We start from the raw sequence: 17167 nt of genomic DNA, 5'->3' as shown, positions 1-17167 counted from the left end.
AGGCCGGCAAAAAAAAAAAAAAACTGTATGCAGCAGGTAGGATTAGAACCTATGCAAGGAAACCACAATGGATTTCAAGTCCATCACCTTAACCATGACTGCACATGGGGTGAACTGGCCATGTGAAACTGGAATTAGAGATATTTTTGTTTAATCTTAATGTTAATACCTTATACTTTAAATGTTGCAAGCCATGCTGAACATTTGTGTTTACATTTAACCCCTTAAAACACTCAACCAACTTAACTTGGGTCCAAGAAACTGAATTTTTTCCACACACATGAGTTAATACGTGTGACCGTAAATTTTGTTGAAAGTTTAATCCAGAGTAATTTAATAAAAAGGTGGCACACCGTTTGGTAGCTCCTATAGGAGGAGATGACCTTGCTAATGCTTCTGCCTTGGTATCTCCACTTGGGCCTGGCTCCCATTGAAGAGACCTCAATAAAGGTCGAAACTAGTCTGGGTAGTGGCCCTTCCCTTAATGCATAAAACACATATCCGCAAGGAGATGTGTTTTGCATTATGGGAGATACTGAAATAGGAGTGTTGGTAGCTTACTCACCTTTGCAAGGAGTTGCCCGGTGTTGTACCACTTTACCCCAGTCCCAAAGATACTTTTAGGTGCAAACTTTATTTGCACACACTTGGATAAAGGATTAAACTAAATTTATTATAGTCTAACCAAGTGAAAAATAAACTTTCAACATCTTTCTCAAAATCCAGAGTAATTTAATAAAAAGGTGGCACACCATTTGGCAGCTCCTATAGGAGGAGAAGACCTTGCTGATGCTTCTGCCTTGGTATCTCCACTTGGGCCTGGCTCTCACTGAAGAAAACTCAATAAAGGTCGAAAATAGTCTGGGTAGTGGCCCTTCCCTTAATGCATAACATTATACATATCTGCAAGGAGATGTGTTTTGCATTATGGGAGATACTGAGATAGGAGTGTTGGTAGCTTACTCCACCTTTGCAAGGAGTTGCCCGGTGTTGTACCACTTTACCCCAGTCCTGAAGATACTTTCAGGCGCAAACGTTGTTCGCACACACTTGGATAAAGGATTAAACTATACGTAAATTTTGGTTTCACATATAAATACAACCGAATATACACGCTAGACAATTTTGTGCCTATTTTCTTTCAGCCAAGAAAAGTTGACAACGACATGTATCAGCTATTTCATTTGCGTTTGCACATTTTTTGTCCACTATTGCCTGCTGCATCATCACCTGTGAATGTCAATTCTTTGTTTTGCAATTGCACATTTGTTCACTATAGTGCCATTTACATCGAGGCCGTTTATATTTTATAACATTTGTTTGTTATTTATTTTTACGTTATATTTATTACCCTATCATGGATAGTGATCAAGGATGGTTATTTAGTTCAGAAGATGAAACTTTAGAACACAGTGGCAGTGATTCAGAAGTTGATGCTATATCAGAGGATGAAAGTACTGATGATGAAACTCTTGCTTTAGCCCGACAATGATATCCAATACAACAAGATGCTCATCCACCTCCACCATTCGCTTTCACAGAACTCCCGGTATAAAAAATATTGATGTTGGCGATTATAACTGCCTAAATTTCTTTGAGCTTTTTTTTTGATGATCAATTGATTCAACGTGTTGTGGATGAAACAAATAGATATGCGAAGAGTCGTACCCTTGGTAAAGAAAAGACTTCTTGGTATGACACAAATCCAAATGAAAACAAAGTATTTTTGGCTGTTGTACTTTTGCAAAGTATAGTAAGAAAACCAGAATACAGTCATTATTGGACAAAAAAATCCTTTATTATATACACCATTTTTTCTGGATTATATAAGTGGGAAACGCTTCAAGGCCATAAAACAATTTCTACATTTTTCAAATAATGAAGAATTTGATCCAGCAAATCACCCTCACCAAAAACTCAAAAATCTGGCCAATTTATGAAGATTTGAATAAAAAATTTGGCAATTCGATTACGCCAGAGAAATTGGTGACTACTGATGAAAGTTTATTGCTTTATAAAGGTCGTCTGGGATGGGTGCAATACATTCCTCTCAAAAGGGCCAGATTTGGCATAAAAACATACTTATTATGTGAATCATATAATGTCTATATGGATATGTCTATATTTTATAATCTATACTGGCAAGAATACCATTCTGGACAGAGATTTTAGCAATCTTCCAATGTCTTCACAAGTGGTGATGACTTTGATAAAACCTTTATTGAATAAAGGCTATTGTTTGACTATGGACAATTTCTATAATTCACCTGGATTAGCGGATCTATTGATAATAAATACGACTGATGTTCATGGAACCATTATGCGTATCACGAAAAGAAGTACCTAGCAAATTGAAGAATAAAAAATTGAAAACTGGAGAAGTAATTGGTTTTCAGAGAGGGAAAGTGTGCGTGTAATGAAATGGAAGGACAAGAAGGATATCTCCCTTATCTCTACCATTCGCACTACATCAATGGTAGATATAGAGATGCGCAAAGGAAGAATAAAAAAAAACCACAACTTGTGTTGGATTACAACCATACCATGGGTGGTGTTGATCGCGTTGATCAACACCTGTCTTCGTATGTTGTACCTAGAAAAAGAGGCAAGAAGTATTATAAAAAGATTTTCTGTCATCTCTTAGACCTGGCAGTGTGGAACGCTTTCGTACTTTACCAAAAATCTAGCGGTAAGATGGATTCACTTGATTTTCACCTCAAAGTAATCGAACTCTCCATTGAAAAATATAAAGCTACAAGCATTTCAAGAAGTGGATGTCCATCAAATATCCCAACACCACTGAGATTATCTGCACGACATTTTCCATGTTTCATACTACCAACAGAAAAGAAAGAAAATCCAACTTGCCAGCGTTTCCTCTGCTCAAGAAAAAGGAATGAACACAATAAAAGGGTTCGCAAAGAAACAAGATATATGTGTACTGACTGTGCTGTTCCTCTTTGTGTCATCCCGTGTTTTAGAATTTACCACACGGTGGTAAATTTTGACTAAAACATTATTATTTTCAAGATTTTTTTGTTGCCCGAGTTAAGGTTAGCGAAGTAGATTCAGTTTAGTGAACCTTTTTTTGGAAAAAAAAAAAAAAAAGAGACATTTTTTGTGTTTTTTTTCCAAGATTTGTTAATGTTCTTTTGTGTACAAAGAAAATAAAGAAAATAAAAAATTTGGCAGAAAAACAACTGCTTTCTGATTTTTAATTGGTGCATTAAGGGATTAAAGTATTATCATTTTTATTTTAAGTTTTTCACATAGAATCTATAGTCACACTCAGGTTAACAACATGACAGATTCTGAAGAAAATTTTAAAATATGACACTCCAGAAATTAAGGAAACAGTAATTATAATAAAATTTATTATAACAAATGTCCCAAAATGCCAAAATCAAAATGTCAAATTATATATGAAGTTAGATATAAAAAAGAGGACTGAATTTAAGTGAAGACTTTTGAACTTTGGCTTCATAATTATGTTTTTTATTTATCTCAATTTTTTTTTATTTGCATATTGCTTAAACTGTGAGGCCCTAAGTCGTAGCTTAGTTGGCTGAAGTGCATATCCAGGAATTGATAAGTCATCTGGAGAAACTAACAAACACAAAATATATGAAAAATGTCAATAAACCACAACCTCTAGGTGGAGGAAGAAATCATAAACAACAAAGAAGTGAAGAAATAGGTGAGCAGGATGAAACTGTTTATTATATGTTCAACACAAAGAAATAAGTCACTCAAGGTTATTCTATAACTGAACTGAGAATAAGAATAGTCGGTTATAATTATAGTGATCACAGAGACCACGAGAAAAGTCTACGTCCTAGCATTTTTTGCAAAAATTTAATGTCTCATGAAAACTAAATGTCTCCATTTAAAAAAGGCCTCAAAAACCTTGTGGTAATCTAATCAGCAGTCTAAGGATATTTTTTATACATTACAGAATACAATATTTCTGTTTTTGTAGCATAGCCACTTGAATTGCATGAGCTATCCATGTCAAAAGCATGTTTTTTTTTGTTTTTGTTTTTTTTAATATATATATTTTCTGGTCACTAACCTTTGCCTTCAATTTTGCACTTCACAAAACTAAAACATGTAATTTGTATTTCCCTTCAATAATTTATATAAACTCGTCCTTCATTATGAACAACAAAAATGACAGATGAGTTTATATAAATTACTCATCAAATAATTCATTAGAAAAGACAAATAATGAAGTTTAGGAAAACACAACAAAAAATAGTCCACACTAGCAATTCAGGCAGACTAACTTTTCATATCATGTCAATAATGCTATCCAGTCTATGACTCATCTTTATAATATATAATCTTCTTCATAGTGTTTTTTTTGAATAATAATAATAATAACCTTTTAATAGAATTATTTAAAAAATAATTCTATTAAAATGCTATTAAAAAGCCTTTTCATCATGTAAAATGTTCAAATATATATATACTTGAATATTTTATACTAAGCTAATTCATATTGTGAAAATAAGCTTACTCCAATACTACATCACAATTACATACCTAGTTAAGAGTTAAAAAAGGGGCTGGGTATTCTTAATTTTTTTTATTTTAATGGTATCTCTGATTTTTTATAAGAATGGTGATAATTTCCAAGTTATGCAAAATGTTGTTGAGAATACTTGATTATTTATTTCAAAATCAATCTGTGGACACCAGGTAAGCTTAACTTAATAACAGAGGGTGAGAGATAAATCGTGCCACCTGTTATCATAGATTGAACTTACTTCATATTTCAGAAACAGCAGCGAGGCACATCTTTGAGAGTATCTTCATGCAACCCGACTAGTAGAGGGAGGAAAAAAAAGTCTACCAAGGAATTAACTTATTAATTACATAAGTTACTCTCCCCTAGTTGAAAATAAAACTTACTACATTCATTGAAAGCCACTGTGACAGAATAACTTGAGAGTGAATAAGATAACTCCCTCCCTCCCTCCATTTTTAAAAAAGTGTGTTATACAAAGAAAATATATTTTGAATGCATTAAAATGAGGCTGAAAATTCATTCCCCAGTTGTCTCTGATAACTTGCCTGTGGCAAGTGGATTTCTGGAGAGAAGGATTACTTATTAAGGTGATCACCATCTTTTGTATATATCATCAAGAATTCTTAGAGGTTATAGGTGCATCACCCGAAATGTGTGAACAGTATTCTAAGGTTGGTCGGATCTGAAGTGTTAGGAGGTTGAGATATTATTATCTGAGTAATGTTTTGAATATAAACAAAAAAGTTTTTTTAAAGGCTGAGGAGGCTATGAATGCGATGTTTGTGCCAGAGTAAGCTGGATATAAGTCAGCCCAAGAAGAGAAAGCTGGTCTTGAATGTATATTGGAATATTATTAAAAGTGAGAGTGAAGTAGGATCTTTCTTGTGTATAATAAGACAGGCCAGAGTTTTTATAGCATTGAAATTCACTAAGTTGTCTTCACTCCAGTATTTAAGTCATTGGTTATGGAAGATTTTGAAGCTTCGATCATTTCAGTAAAAAATGATTTCTTGAATGAGGGAAAAGGAACAAAGGATCTGAAAGCAGAGAGTATGTGAGAGTATAGTTTTAATTATGGTACTATTGTTATCTGAAACCTCCAGGGAGTCAAGGACTCATCGAGGGAACCTATAAATCACCCAAACCAACTATCATACCTTCCCTTAAATTCATTCATACTACCCCTAAGGGAAAAATTATTCCACTGCTCTCTGGGAGAAAAACCTAGCATTTACCCCTTTCCTGACTGTGAAAGAACTTAACTTCCATGGATGCCTCTGTGTTCTCTCCCCACCTTCCATATAACGAAAATTTTCATCAGTTGATATCCTATAACAACTTTCAAAAGTTCATAGATCTCTATCGTATCACTCCTCTTTTTCCTGTTAACCAGAGTCTGCAATCCACATACTCGCAATCTGTCCTCATAATCTAAATCCCATAATCTGGATATAATTTTTGTAACTCTTCTTTGCACCCTTTCCACATCTTCTTATCCCTTTGGAACCTGGGAGACCAAATCTGCACACGATAATCCAGGTGTGGTCTTATCAAAGTCTTATAAAGAGGCAAAATGACTTCCTTATCCTTATGTGTCAAGGTTCGCTTCAACATTGCAATTATCTTCTGAGTTGTATTTGCAACTTTTGCTATGTAACCTTTGAACTTTAAATTCCTATCCACCAATATGCCAAGATCCCTTGCCTCTTTACTTTCTTGTAGCAAAACCCCACTAATATAATATGCTGCTGGAACTCTAATCACACCAAAGTGCATAACTTTACACTTACTAACATTAAACTGATAGCCATTGTCGTTTACCCAAATTTCCAGCCTATTCAAATCATTTTGTAAGTGCTGAATATCAGTAGCATCCCTAATTGCTCTGCCTATCGTCACATCATCTGCAAATAATTGTACATCTGATGTGACCCTGCCTGATGTCATTAATGTATAGATTGAACAATAATGGCCCAAGGACTGAACCCTGAGGTACACCACTGGTCACCTTAAATCTGGCAGATTCACATCCACTATATACCACTTTTTTGATATCTGTCTGTCAACCATCCCCTGATCCAAGTCAAGAGGTTATATTTCAATCCCATATTCTCCAGTTTATGCAACAGCCTTTTGTGTGGTATCCTATCCATTCCCTTTATTCAACTCTGCCATGAAATTGTCATAAAATATGAGCAAATTGCTAATACGTGACCTTCCTTTAGTAAACCCATACTGCTACTTGCAGAGTATAGCATGTTTGTCTACCTATTTCTGTATGCGAGTTCTTACCAACTTCTCTAAAACCTTCACTACAACACCAGAGATGATGATGATAGGCTGGTAGTTAGATCAGTTATACAAAGTTATCAAGTTATACAAACATGTGAAAGGCCTAGCCAATTTGGCTGAATATTCCTTTTGCAAACAGGCTGATATTCCATCTATCTCTATAGACAAATTCTTGTCCAGGTTATGCACTCTTCAACTTCATTTTCATGAACCTCTAACTTTTCATCCAATGTAGCAGTAGCACTGTGCATCATGTTACATATACCTGGTTGATATATCTTAGTAAAGTGAGCACTCATTAACTGAACAATCTCATTAGCTTCCTACACTCAAGTACCAACTACATTCAATAAATTTAATCTTTTTCTGCAGCACTACTGTTTTCCACCAACAAAATCTGTATCACCACAAATCTTGCAACTAGTGAGATTTTTTTTTAAATCAAAGTAATCATTATAAAATATTCAGAGATGACAACAAACAATAATGGAATGAAATTAAAATAGTCAACAGCTAGCTAATGAGTCACTATGCTACCACAGATATGCTGTTCCTTTCCCATATCTTATTTGGTGGTAAATTCTGAATGGACCTTGCTTTCTGGACATGTTTCATACTTTACTTATAAACATCTTTGTTTTGAAGAAAGAGTATCATCATATTAGCATTCCATTTCCCCCCCTGGTACTATTTATAGGAAAGAGGTAGAAGTAAAAATGGAAGAAGTAAATCTTCAAACATCCTCACTTCCATCCTGTAGTACAAGTTGATCACAAGCAGTTCTTTATAAATTTGAGCTTTACTATTGCTCAAAACACTTCAAAACAATATCTCTAAATATTGCTAGGCTTCTATTTCTATTTTAGTGAAACCCTTCATTCTCTTCATATTAGAGAAATATTTCACACCAGGGCTGCCTTATCCATCAAGCACTGTAGGCACAGTGCCTAGGTCTTATGAAAACAGAATTAACAAAACATTTTACAGGAATTGGGAAAAAAAAAAAAAAAATTTCAAAATACAGATATTTTATATTTTCATACACAAAAATTATAAATAGAAATAAGTTTATTAAACAACAATTCTGGAAAACACAATCATGAATCACATTTTCTAAAAAAAAAAAAAACAATCACATCTATTACATAAAAATCACATTCAACATATAAGATTGGCTATTAAAGTATATTTACGTGGCATTTTTTTTTATTCACAAATTCTTTTTATAATTTCATCAACGGGCAATTGTTTTAATATTTCACTTTCTATAGAAGTACTGATAAAGATGATAATTTTGACTCAGATAATCCAGATTATTATCTAATAATAATCTGGATTATCTCTGGATTAAATAGTATAAAAATGATTTTTATACTATTTAATGCTGAAAATACTTGTCCACCTTCTGCATTAATCCCCAATATTGATAAGTAAATTCAAACTGCAATATTTGTACTTGGGAAGCTTGCCACCAGATTTCATTCAATTTGTTCTAACAATAATCCTGATGCAGTTTTGCACTCTGGAAATAATTTTGAAAATAATAAAAATTCGTGCACAAAAGAATCTTCAAATTGGGGTGCTTAAGGGTCAAAGCTGTATAACTGAGAGGAGACCTCCACATAGCCTTAAAAGGAATGCAGAGAACCAACCAGGGCTTCTGATCTAATGTCCATTCCTCACCTTCTCGTGGTGCACCCTGTTGGGTATCTACCTGGATACTGAACGAACGAGGATGGGCTGGCAATTTGGGATTTAGCCGACCAAATTGTATTTTTATTGTTTAAACCGAAATAAAAAATTATGGTACGACATGACAAAATTTCATGCCGGATGGGGCGTCGCCCGGTCAAACAAGTCCCCCGATGTTTTCACCAGGGAACCAGGGCGAACAGCGAAAAGTCAGCTACTGGAACAAATCTGAAAACAAACCCCAACTCAACATCACCAGAGTTAAAGATCGGTACTATCAACATAAGAAGCCTGAATGGCAAAGAAATGGAGCTAGCTGAGGAATTAGATAAGTACCAGATCGACATAATAGGGGTGACAGAAACAAAAAAGACAAAAACTGGTGAGATCTTTCTGAGCAATAAATACAAAATGTTATATTCAGGCAATGACAATCAAGGAAAAGAAGGAGTAGTCATAGTATTCTACACAAAATACGAGGCTAATCTTCTTGAATGGCAGTCAGTCTCGAGTAGAGTAATGTGGGCTAATATGAGAATGGGGAACTGAACAATGAGACTTATTTGTGCCTATGGTCCCACAGAAGGCTCTACTAAGGTAGAAGTGGAGGAATTTTTTGAGGCTTTAGAAAAAGCAACCGACACAATGAAAAAGGAAAAGTTCGTCCTTGTTGGGGATCTAAATAGCAAATATCTATTGGATTTCTGCTCAGGACATGGACTGGTTATTACTAACACCATGTTCCAACATAAAAATGTTCACAAATTCACATGGAGAGAAGAGGCAAGAAATAAGAAAAGTCTCATTGACTATGTTATTGTTGATAGTGATGTTTTCTCCCTGGTGCAGGACACCAGAGTATACAGAGGATTTGAAATTGGAAGTGATCACTATTTAGTCTTGAGCAGGATAAAATTGAATTTCATATTGAAAAGAATAACATGTAAGAAAGTTTTAAAGCGAATAAAAGTTGAGGAGCTCTAAGATGTGAATTGTAGACTAAAATACACAAAGATTATTGAAGAAAAAATGAAAGAGTTTGAGAACAGGAATCAAACCTTGGAGATTCAGTGGCGAACTCTGAAGGAAACATTGATTGATTCTGCTAGAGAGGCATGTGGTGAGGTTGTCTGCAAGGATAAAAAAATCAGAACTCCCTGGTGGACACAGGAAGTTAAAGAGACAGTGAAAGAAAAGAAGAAAGCATATCAAAAGTTCCTGTCAAATAAGTCAGCTTGTTCTCTTAGAGAATACAGAGACAAATGCAAAAATGCTAAACACTGTGTAAAACTAGCTAAACAAAAGGCATGGGAGGACTTTGGCAAGAATATAGAAAATAAACATCAAGAAGGTGGCAAAATATTCTGGAGGTTGTTAAAGAAGCTTAGGAATGGAGGAAAGAGTGCTGTAAAAGGAATTAGAGATGATAAAGGTGACCATGAAAACGGGACAAAAAGATATCCTTGAAGTATGGAGTAATTACTTTGAAAATTTGCTAAATGAAACAAGCAGTGATGATAGCACAGTGGTAAAAAACACTGATGAGGCATGCAGTCAGGAATACATATCCATACTTGAAGTAGAAAAAGCCATCAAAGACTTGAAATGTGGAAAGGCAGCAGGAGTAGATGATATTCGACCAGAAATGCAGAAGTATGGTGGTATAAGAGTCTTACAGTGGCTGCACTGCATAGTTCAGAAACCCTGGCCAGAGGGACGAATTCCCGATGATTGGAGTAGAGCTCTCATAGTACCCATATATAAAAAGGGAAATAAAACTAACGTGAGAATTACAGAGGTATTTCCCTACTGAGTGTTCCTGGCAAGATCTATGCAAGTATACTTGAGAAGCGGTTGAGAAGAATTGTGGAAGAAAAGCTTGGTGAAAACAAGCTGGATTCAGGCCAAATAGAGGCTGTCAGGATCAGATTTTCACTTTACGACAAATAGTTGAGAAAGCATGGGAATATAACAGAGATCTGTATTTAAGTTTTGTCGATTTGGAAAAGGCATATGACAAGGTGCCAAGAGAGAAGCTATTCAATACACTACAGTTATATGGTGTCAATGGGGCATTATATCAAGCAATACGTAGTCTTTATTTGAGTTGCAAGTCAGCAGTTAGAATTGAAGGAAGTAAAGGAAGATGGTTTAATGTTAAATCTGGTGTGAGACAAGGATGTACATTATTCCCTCTGTTATTCATTATCTATATGGATCACATTATGAAGGAAAGTGGTATTAAACATGATATCAAAATTGGAGATGTTAATGTCAGCTCTTTGCTTTATGCGGATGATGTTATACTTCTAAATAAATCCGCTACAAGTCTGCAAGATTCTCTGACTAAATTGAATAGCTGTTGTAATAGATATGGTATGAAGGTCAGCAATAAAAAGACAAAGACAATGAAAATAGGCAGAATCATTGAAAATGTGAACTGTGTTGTGAATGGAGAACCTGTAGAACAAGTGAAACATTTCAGCTACTTAGGCACGATTTTTACTGAAGATGGTAAATTAAATATAGAAATAGACAACAGAATCAGCAAAGCTGGTATGGTAGGATGTCATTTGAATAAATTCATATAGAATAAGAGAGAAATTAGTCTCAGAGCCATAAGTTTTAACTTATGGATCTGAGAGCTGGGTCAGAAGTAAAACACTTGACCAAAGACTAGATACCGGAGATATGAGAGTCCTGAGAAAGATTATAGGCGTGAACAGATGGCATCAATGGCAATATCATATTAAAAATGAGGATATTAGGAAAGAACTTGACATTGTCATCATCCAAGAATGTGTTAGCAGAGCTAATCTCAGGTGGTATGGTCACTTAAACAGAATGGGCAAAAAAAGATTAGCAAAACAAGTGTTCTCTGCCAGGTTGGCAGGAAAATGACCCAGAGGAAGCCCAAGATATAGGTGGATTGATACGGTACAAAGTGCCTTAGACGATAGAAATATAAGATCTGATAATGTTGAAGCCTTGACAAGTAACAGACTGATTTGGAGGTAAATTGTAGATAGGAAGTTAGTAATGATGTAATTTTTTTCATGTAGTACTATCATATCCTGTACACTCCTTGAGGATACATGGCAGGAATTTGATGATGATGATGAAGAATCTTCTAAATCTTGATTACACATGTGGAAACAATTTCGCATTCTGACATTGATTTATCAATAAGAAAGTGAAATCTGTCATAAAGAGAATTATAGGCGGCTTATCTTTTATCAAGCACCTTTATTAATCTTTCTATAACTGGATAAAACACTTGAATTCAAAATTTATATGAAGGATTCAGATTTGTGGTTTGATCAGTTTCACTATTTATTTCATTATGAAATATTTTTCGCTTCTGTTGTCTTTCAAAAATTTTAAATTCCAATTTTGGTGCAAGTTCTTTGGCAGAATTTTAAAACAAAAAATTATTTTGAGTACTTTTTAAACAAGATAGAAGACTATCAATAGAGGTTTATAACAGTGCATAATTCAATGCCAGGCTGCTGTAATGCTATCTTTATAATACTGATGTTTTGAAGAATGTCTTTCCAAATAGCACATAGAGATGTTTCAAAATGTTCAAATTTAACAAAAGCTTTTGCTTCGTGTTTAGCACTTAGCGGTTGTATTTTACAATCAATTATACTTATCAATGCTTGCTGAATTCCATCATAATTATCATAAAATGCTTTAGCAGCATCATGTCTAGCCGATCACCTAGTTTCAGACAGTGCAACATATCTGTATTTTTCTTCATATGTTCTTTTAACTTTAGTTAAAATTCCAACATTATTAAATTACATTAATAATTTTAAGCATGAATTTTTTTAAAATCATTATTCTTTTTTTTTGTTTTGTGCCCTTCCCCACCTTACCACATCCCATATGAGGAAGGACACACAAGGGCTAAAGAATCAGAAAAATTTCTGACTTCTGGTTTTTAACAGATAGGCAAATTATGAGGTCCAAAGAGATTGATAGGACAGCTTCTAGAACGATGTCTGTCTGTTCCTAATGGTACGTCAAGGCGAGGTGGTGAGTCAAATATAAGAGTGCCTAGGGCCTTTGAAAACCTTAATGCGGCCCTGAGTGCAACAAAATATCTTCAAGTTTGGCTTCCAAATTTTTAGAAATTTGGCAGTTAAGTATTAGAATGCAGGTATATTTCAGCTTAATGCTTTAACAGTTTTTTTATGAGATGTTTAAGATGTAGTAGTAAGAGAAACATTTTCTTAGGGTAATAGAAACCGAACCTCAATAGCTCAGTGGGTTTCGACTGAGTCCTTTGACTGGAAAGACCTGGGTTAAAATCCTGTTTATGACATGAGGCAGAGGGTTTCTTCTCCTGGACATGCTTGTTTTTATCCCTCAAAACAGGTAAATCAGCCACACGAACACATTGGATACTGAAGGAAGGAAGGCAATGTGAAACCATTTTATTCTACAATAATTACCTGGTAAACATTGCTACCTCCACTAACCACTAAGTTGAAGGAAAATACACAACAGAAACATTATTACCACTGCATGTTAAATCCAGTTTAACATGTAGTGTTAAACTGGATTTAACAGTACATGTTAAACTGGATATTTTCTTGACATAATGTTCCATCATTGCTCTACTGTTGAATAAATATAAAAACAGCATTATTTTGCAAATGCTCCTTAAATATGTAATGCAAATACTTTTATATTGGCACAAACATTACAATAGTGGAATTGAGTTGCCAGTATTTTTGCCACAAAAAAAAACTGGTGCTAAAGTTATTTATTAAGACATTCGACTAGTTTCCTGAAATTCCTGTATTTCACATTAGGGGATAAAGCTAATAAACTAAAAATACAACAGATACCAAACATCAAGTAATGTGATAACTGTGATGATCCACTAAGGTTACAATTTCTACTGAACAGCCTTTAAAGAATTGGCCGAAATAATAAAACATCCTCAACAGCATAACAAGCAAGGCATAATTTTAAAGTCTGGACCTCTCTTGTATACAACCAACAAAAGCAGGTGCAATATTGTGCAGAATGCCAACAACTATCAAATGTTCGCATAGCACATGAGAGCATTCCATTGTTATTCTTGTTTTCAAAAAGTTTACTGTGACTGATACATTTGTAATTTTTATTTTAATCACTTTTTATCTCCTGATGATGTAAACCAGGGCTGTCCAAACTTAGGTAATACGAGGGCCACATTAAAAAAAAAATTACCTGAGGGCCACATCACAATGCTATCTAGTAATTTAGTGAGCAGCAGCAGCGACACAACCTCAATAGCTGAACAAACGAACAACACTAATCACGCGTACTAACGTTTCCCGTGAGCAGCCGGAGCATGTGCATTTGAACAAAACAGTGTAAAGAATGCTTCTTTGACATATCTAATATTTGAAAAACACGTGGGTATATAGTGATGTAAAAACACCAAATTAAATTACCAACATCAAGATGATCAATTAGTGATAGAATTAAAATATCTAATAAGCATTCGATTCAAATTATTTTATTTTTTCGATCGTAAAAATCAAAACCCACAGGTAGGCCGCACAAAATTGCACCGCAGGCCGCATGCAGTGCTTTGGACAGCCCTGATGTAAACCACAGGAATTACTTTCGTGAAACTAGTTAAGTGTTTTATTAAATAACTGGTGCCAATTGTCCTATCTGGTGAAACTACTGGCAACACAATTTCATAATGTCCTCTTTCTATATAAGTTTATGTATCGAGATTCCAATAATGGGTCCTGGAGTTAATAAGGTCCACTGTGAAGACAAGATCCAGAAGAGTGAAATATGACTAATTAATTATTTCTCCCTCACATATCCACTTCAATCCATCTTTCACAGACATAAGTTTCTGCCTTGTGCCTCTTCTATAGATACTTTTATGAACAGTGCTCTACTTAATTGGCCACTATTTTTCCTCCACTTTCCTCCAAAATCATTAGAATAAGAGCCACTACTAAGAAACGTCTTTTTATAGTCCATCTTGAAACTCACTAAACCAAATTCACTGCCACCTCTTTCATTCTCTCTACTTCTGTTCTTTGGAAAAACAGTCTCTCCAACTCTTGCCTTCTGCAAAGAATACAACCACCAGCTGTTCAAACAAAATGTAAACAGACTCCTCCTTTTCATCTGTTCCTCTTGCCCACACATAGCACTAATATGACATAGGTCTTGTGACCTTTCATGTGTGGATCAGATTTACAAAAAAAATCTATCAGTGAAAGGCATTCACAAACATACCCACCACCTATTAGATGGACAGTGATGAGATTACAGACTTGGCCAACTTTGCCAGCAAATCTTCCAAAAGCCTATGATGCATACCTATCAGTTTAAAAAAAAAAAAAAAAAGAATTCTTATATGGAAATTTTCTTTTCTTTCTTTTTTTTTTTTTAGATTGCAGATTTGGATTCAGCATCCTTGAAATATTAGAATCACTTAGTTTGTTGTCCAGCGCTTTAAAACTGAAAATATTTATTGGCAGCAAGGTAGGTAATAAGCTTTCCCTAAAAAATTGCTGAATTCTTATAAAATAATATGGTTATTTCATTTCTAAAGCACAGTAAACATCTTACATACAATGCATACAACCTTATATAGTTACTTTTCACACATTCATAAAAAAAATTCAGAAATTAAGGTAAAATGTAATGAAATATTTAAATGATACTTACTTTTTCTGCAATGCTCGTATTGCAGCCCACAAAACACGTTCACCACCACCACCAGCATTACAGTATGGATGGAAAAAACCTACAGAAACTATCCCTTTGTCAATGCCATACTTCTTTCTTTCATTACCTTTCTTTAAAACTACACGAACATACCACTGTAATAGTAAATAAAAACATACTGCCACAAGAACCAGGAATGTGAACAGCAGAGAGAGGAGTGCAATTATTCTTGCAAGCCAACTGAAACAGACAAAATATTTTATATTTAACAAAAACATTGAACACTATAATATACAAGAAGCCAATTAGTCACACCAAAATATTAGGAGAATAAAGTTTAATATGTTACTTATTGAATTATTGTTCAATAAAATTTGTCTAAGCTGCAGAGAAAAGAAACCTATATGGAACAGTTATAATTCTTTCATTCTTTATAAATAAATGACCCAATTAAAAATATTTCAGATTATATATGAGAATGACCATTGTTATTAAGTCAATATAATAATTATGTCTTTTTCGTTTAATGGAGAAGAGTTCTATCTAAACAATGAACATGCAATAGACATGGATATTATGCTTTACAGAAGTAATCCCCCCCCCCTAAATCTACTCATGAAACACTGCCATCCCTAGCTCATATCATAATGTGGTACCTGATATCATTCAAGGTCTAATATACTGAAAATTCGGTTTTTATGTTAATTGAGACACACACATATATATATATATATATATATATATATATATATATATATATATATATATATATATATATATATGTTAAAGTAGCTTTTATTACAGGAATCAAGAGTTTATCAAAGGAAATTAAAAATTATCATGAACACTATCAAAATATTTTTGATTTTTCTATTAGTACATTTTGCTAACTTCCATATTTTAAAAACTGAAGAACCAGCATTACATCATTAAAAAACATTCCATGATTTCAAAGTAATTTTTTTTGTATTAGACCTTGTTTTCTCTTTAGTGGAACAGTTGCTTCTAAGATTCAAGCTTGAAACAGTAAATATTCAATCAATAATGAAAGCGTCTGAGGGACAAATGGAGCAGTATAAGAGCAATCGACCACATCCGAATGGTTTTGGAATGAGTCATTTGGGAAGGTTGCTGCTGGAGGGAAGTGTAATGAGTGATGGAAACAAGGTATCAATGGAAGTCAAAAGATATGAATGAGCAGGAGAGTGGACTAGGTGAGACTGATGTAATTGCAAATGGAGAAGAGAATGTGATAATAGGAAAGCAGGTTGAAATTGGGCCAAAGATGTCAGGAGGACACAGTTTAAGGAAAGTGGATTCTGAAAGTGATAATGAATGTGCATATGTGGATGATCAGCATAGGAGTGCAATGGCCAGGTATACATGGTGGGAGGATGAGTATGGGAGGCTATATGAGGCAAAAGATGAGCAGACAGAAGCAGTTGAGAAGTCACAGGCAGGGGGTAGCATGCGTAGGACTGGCTATAGACCAAGAAATCAACTGTTATGTTTATATATGAATGCCAGGAGGGTAGGAAATAAGGGAGATGAAATTGTTGCATTGATTGAGTTTATTTAGCCGAAAATAGTTGAAATAAGTGAAACATGGTTGGATGAGAATGACATATTTACAGGAATAGGTGGGATATGGTGTTTTTCATGAAGACAGGAAAAGCAAGAAGGGAGAGTGAGTGCTACTGATGATAGCAGGGGAATTATTTCCGAGCAAGGCTGAGATACAAGGAGAAAAAAGTGGCTTTTGAAGCAGTATGGTGTGGAGTGGAGGTTGATAGAATGAGATATAGCAATCCCTCGATTAGTACGCCTAATGCGTTCTTTAAAACAGGCATATTAATCGAAAATGCACTAATCAAATACAATAATCTATGGAAAAAAGTATAATTCGTTCCTCAAATTTCTTTTTTGAACCTTAATTTTTTTTATAAAAGAATT

At 34.4% G+C, this 17167-nt stretch overlaps 1 protein-coding gene across 2 annotated transcripts in view; it reads right to left on the bottom strand.

Annotated features, from left to right (window-relative positions):
• The window catches only part of Alg11 (ALG11 alpha-1,2-mannosyltransferase), a 57298-nt gene that overhangs the window by 22422 nt on the left and 17709 nt on the right, over nucleotides 1-17167 (bottom strand). For both annotated transcript variants that reach the window (XM_090402755.1, XM_090402756.1), the window contains exon 2: nucleotides 15215-15454. In XM_090402755.1, coding sequence (XP_090258881.1) covers nucleotides 15215-15454 — 240 coding nt within the window. The remainder of the gene's footprint in view (nucleotides 1-15214; nucleotides 15455-17167) is intronic.

The sequence above is a fragment of the Typopeltis vanoorti genome, chromosome 13, assembly GCF_054136105.1.
Source record: "Typopeltis vanoorti isolate ZY-2024b chromosome 13, IOZ_Tvanoo_1.0, whole genome shotgun sequence".
Taxonomy (NCBI): Eukaryota; Metazoa; Arthropoda; class Arachnida; order Uropygi; family Thelyphonidae; genus Typopeltis; species Typopeltis vanoorti.
The sequence above is the reverse complement of the archived record's forward strand: the minus strand, read 5'-3'. Positions and strand labels throughout refer to the sequence as shown.